General features: G+C 56.1%; 1 protein-coding gene across 1 annotated transcript in view; it reads right to left on the minus strand.

The window, feature by feature from the left end:
* Positions 1 to 403: 403 nt before the first annotated feature.
* The window catches only part of LOC113205826 (elongation of very long chain fatty acids protein-like), a 7,629-nt gene continuing 5,058 nt past the window's right edge, over positions 404 to 2,974 (minus strand). Inside the window, exons 3-6 of the mRNA XM_052276373.1 lie at positions 2,624 to 2,761; positions 2,119 to 2,361; positions 1,855 to 2,019; positions 404 to 688 (exon numbers count right to left, since the gene is read on the minus strand). Of these exons, the coding sequence (XP_052132333.1) occupies positions 467 to 688; positions 1,855 to 2,019; positions 2,119 to 2,361; positions 2,624 to 2,761 (768 nt within the window). The 3' untranslated portion in view covers positions 404 to 466. The remainder of the gene's footprint in view (positions 689 to 1,854; positions 2,020 to 2,118; positions 2,362 to 2,623; positions 2,762 to 2,974) is intronic.

Consider the following 2,974-nt stretch of genomic DNA (forward strand, 5'->3'; position numbering starts at 1 on the left):
AAATATACTCGTTGGTCGGAACACATTATTTGGCGCCAGCAACCGCAGAACTGGCAACAGACACGCTTACAAACACACCGAATCACTCATCCACACGCATACACGCGGACGCGCGCACACCGGCGCACTCGCACTATATCTCCCTCGCTCGCACGCCTACACACACTCACGCACTCACTCACACACACACACTCACACTCACACACACACACACACAACTAGACGCACACAGTCGATATCGATTTATCGATAAAAGTCTAGAAGTGCGCCAACACTCTCGCCATTAAAGTCCGGACGACGAGTCAAAATGATCACAGTTTGAACCATAGGAAGGCGCAGCTTTGACTGGCTACGCCGCGCCACACGCCGAGCGTTATGGCGCGCTTATTCTATTGTTTGCTTCTTCTTCTTCATCTTCACAAAAACAACAACTTTTTTGGCACTTTTCCCCCAGGGCGTCCGTTTTTCAGGTCGACGTGACGAACGCTCGCTGCCGGAGGGCGTTGCCGGGGGCGTTGGGGTCCACGTAGGAGGCCTGCATCAGCTTGCCGGGGTCCTCGTACAGCCCGTTAGCCGTCGTGCCGTCGGTCAGCTTGGCCGTCGTCACAGCCGCCGCGGCCGCCGCGACAGCAGCAGCGGCAGCAGCCTTGTCGGCGGCCGCATCGGTTATCCTCTTCTCCTCGGCAGCCTGCACAACAAAAATAAAAAATAAATAAATCCGGCGTCAATCAAAGCTGTGTGTGTGTGTGTGGTATATTATCAAGTGGTTCGCGCGTGCGGATAACGCGCGGCTGGAGCTGTCCGGAGCGCCGCGGCGCGGTTGCGCAAGGCTCGTGACGGCGGCAGGTGTCACACCTCCTCGCGGTGTGTGTGAGGTGAGGATGACAGATGAGTGAGTGAGATTGCCCCCCCAAAGTAGTTCCTTCCGCGTCGTCAAGGGGGGAGTTTAAGAAGGTGGGGGCTATTATGCACGGTTTCGCCTCTGTTATTGCCGACCGCGGCCGGGCGCGCGCGCGCCTCCTGTCCTGTCCGTGCAGCGCGGCGGCGGCGCCCTTGACGGCCTGCGCTGCACGCGAAGCGAAGCGCAGCGCCACTGCACCCGCGCGCGCGAGGGGGCTGGCCTGGTCCAACCAACCGCCGCGCGGCCCAGGCAGGCTGTGTTTAACGCGGATTAAATGGCGATTATGAACGCCGCGAGGTCGCGCGAAGGGCGCGGCGGGGCGGGGCAGAAAACTTTGATATGCATCGTATACTAGCAGCAGCGCGGCCAGAAGCGCCGCGCACCTGCTATATAGGCGGTGGCAGTCGACGGCAAGGAGGGGTGTCACTCGAAAGACATCGTGTAACACCGTACTACTAAACGACAAGGATTACCTAGAATTTCCCGGGACGTGAAAAAGGGTGAAATAGTAAAATTTCGTTTTCACTTGTTACAGTATTATTTCGCATACTCTAGGCCATTGAATGGACACGCAGGTATTTCTAAGGCATTGCCAGAGTGACTAACACATCTGTATACACCGTATTCCCTGCTCACAGTTGGACACCCCTCGGTCGACGGGAAGGGCGACTCGCCAGGGGGCGGACACGCATACCGTATCTGTTTCAATAATAGCACGTCGCTCTTTTCTTTTCTTTTACTGGCACGTACGAAGAAATAAAACCACGATAAGAAACTGGACCATCATTAGGGGGAGCGGCGCGCGCGGGGCGGGCGGGCGCCCTTCGCCAACTCGTCCGTTTTACGACGGAGGACTCATCGAGTCGGGGCCGGCCGGGCTCGGGGCTCGGGGTGTGGGGGGCGGGGCCTCTCAAGGCTGTGCGAGGGGCGTACAGCAGGTGTCGTCAACCTACCTTCCGACGGGCCTCCTTCTTGTTGTACTCCTGCTTGTAGTAGTCGGAGAAGAGGAAGTAGAACATGACGGCGTGCATGCCGATCCAGCCGCAGAATGCCTTGGGGTAGTCGCAGTCGATGAAGAAGAGCTGGAAGGCGTGGACGAACACGAGCACGAACTGGATCTGCGGGAGGGACAAGAAGACGGACGCACATGAGGTGGTATTCGTCAGAATATGTGGCAGAGGGCGACGCCCGCACATGTCGCTGAATTCCCGTCTTACCATCTGCAGGACGGTGATGTACTTCTTCCACCAGAGGTACTTCTGCACCTGGGGGCCGAGGGCGGCCAGCATGTAGTACGAGTACATTACGATGTGGACGAACGTGTTGAGGAAGCCGAAGAAGGTGCTGTGGCCGCCGGGGGTGAACTTGACGCCGAACCACACGCTCATGGGCATGATGCCGTGGTGGATGACGTGCAGCTTGGAGATGTGCTTGTCCTTCTTGCGCAGCACGAAGAAGATCTGTGCGGCAGGAGACACGCGTCAGTGGGCAGGCGGGCAAGACGGGCAGTGCCAGTGCAGGTAAGACAGTTTCAGTGGAGTTAAAAGAAAACGAGAACTGCTAAACGTTTTCAAAGATGGCAAAAGAAAACATAATTGAATATTTATGATGATATTTTTTCATTAAGATGGAACATTTTACCCCCTTGCGTCATAATTTCTTCTAAAGAAATACCTTTCATTCCCCAGGGGAGACTAGCGTGGCATGGGTAAAAGCACTTACCGTGTCGAAGAATTCGGTGAACTTGGAGATGAAGTACCACCAGCATCCGGACGCCACGTACATGGCCTCGGGGGAGCGCGAGTAGTCTACGGGTTCACATTGCAGGTTGTAGCCGTTTAGCCAGCCGCCCACGCAGGCCTGAAAACAAAGACATCGACGCAGGGTTATTGAGTGTACAGTCCAATCAAACCGATACCTAATTTTTGATCTCGATTGCAATTATACGATGGGCAAAAACACTTCACTAACGCTAGTTACCACACTCCCCCACCTTGCTCGCCCTACGCATTCGCATACCCTTCGCCCACCCTTAACCCAGCCGTCACCCAAACTTCGCCCACCCCTCACCCA

Source organism: Frankliniella occidentalis, unplaced genomic scaffold, assembly GCF_000697945.3.
Source record: "Frankliniella occidentalis isolate FOCC.00 unplaced genomic scaffold, Focc_3.1 Scaffold2695, whole genome shotgun sequence".
Lineage (NCBI taxonomy): Eukaryota > Metazoa > Arthropoda > Insecta > Thysanoptera > Thripidae > Frankliniella > Frankliniella occidentalis.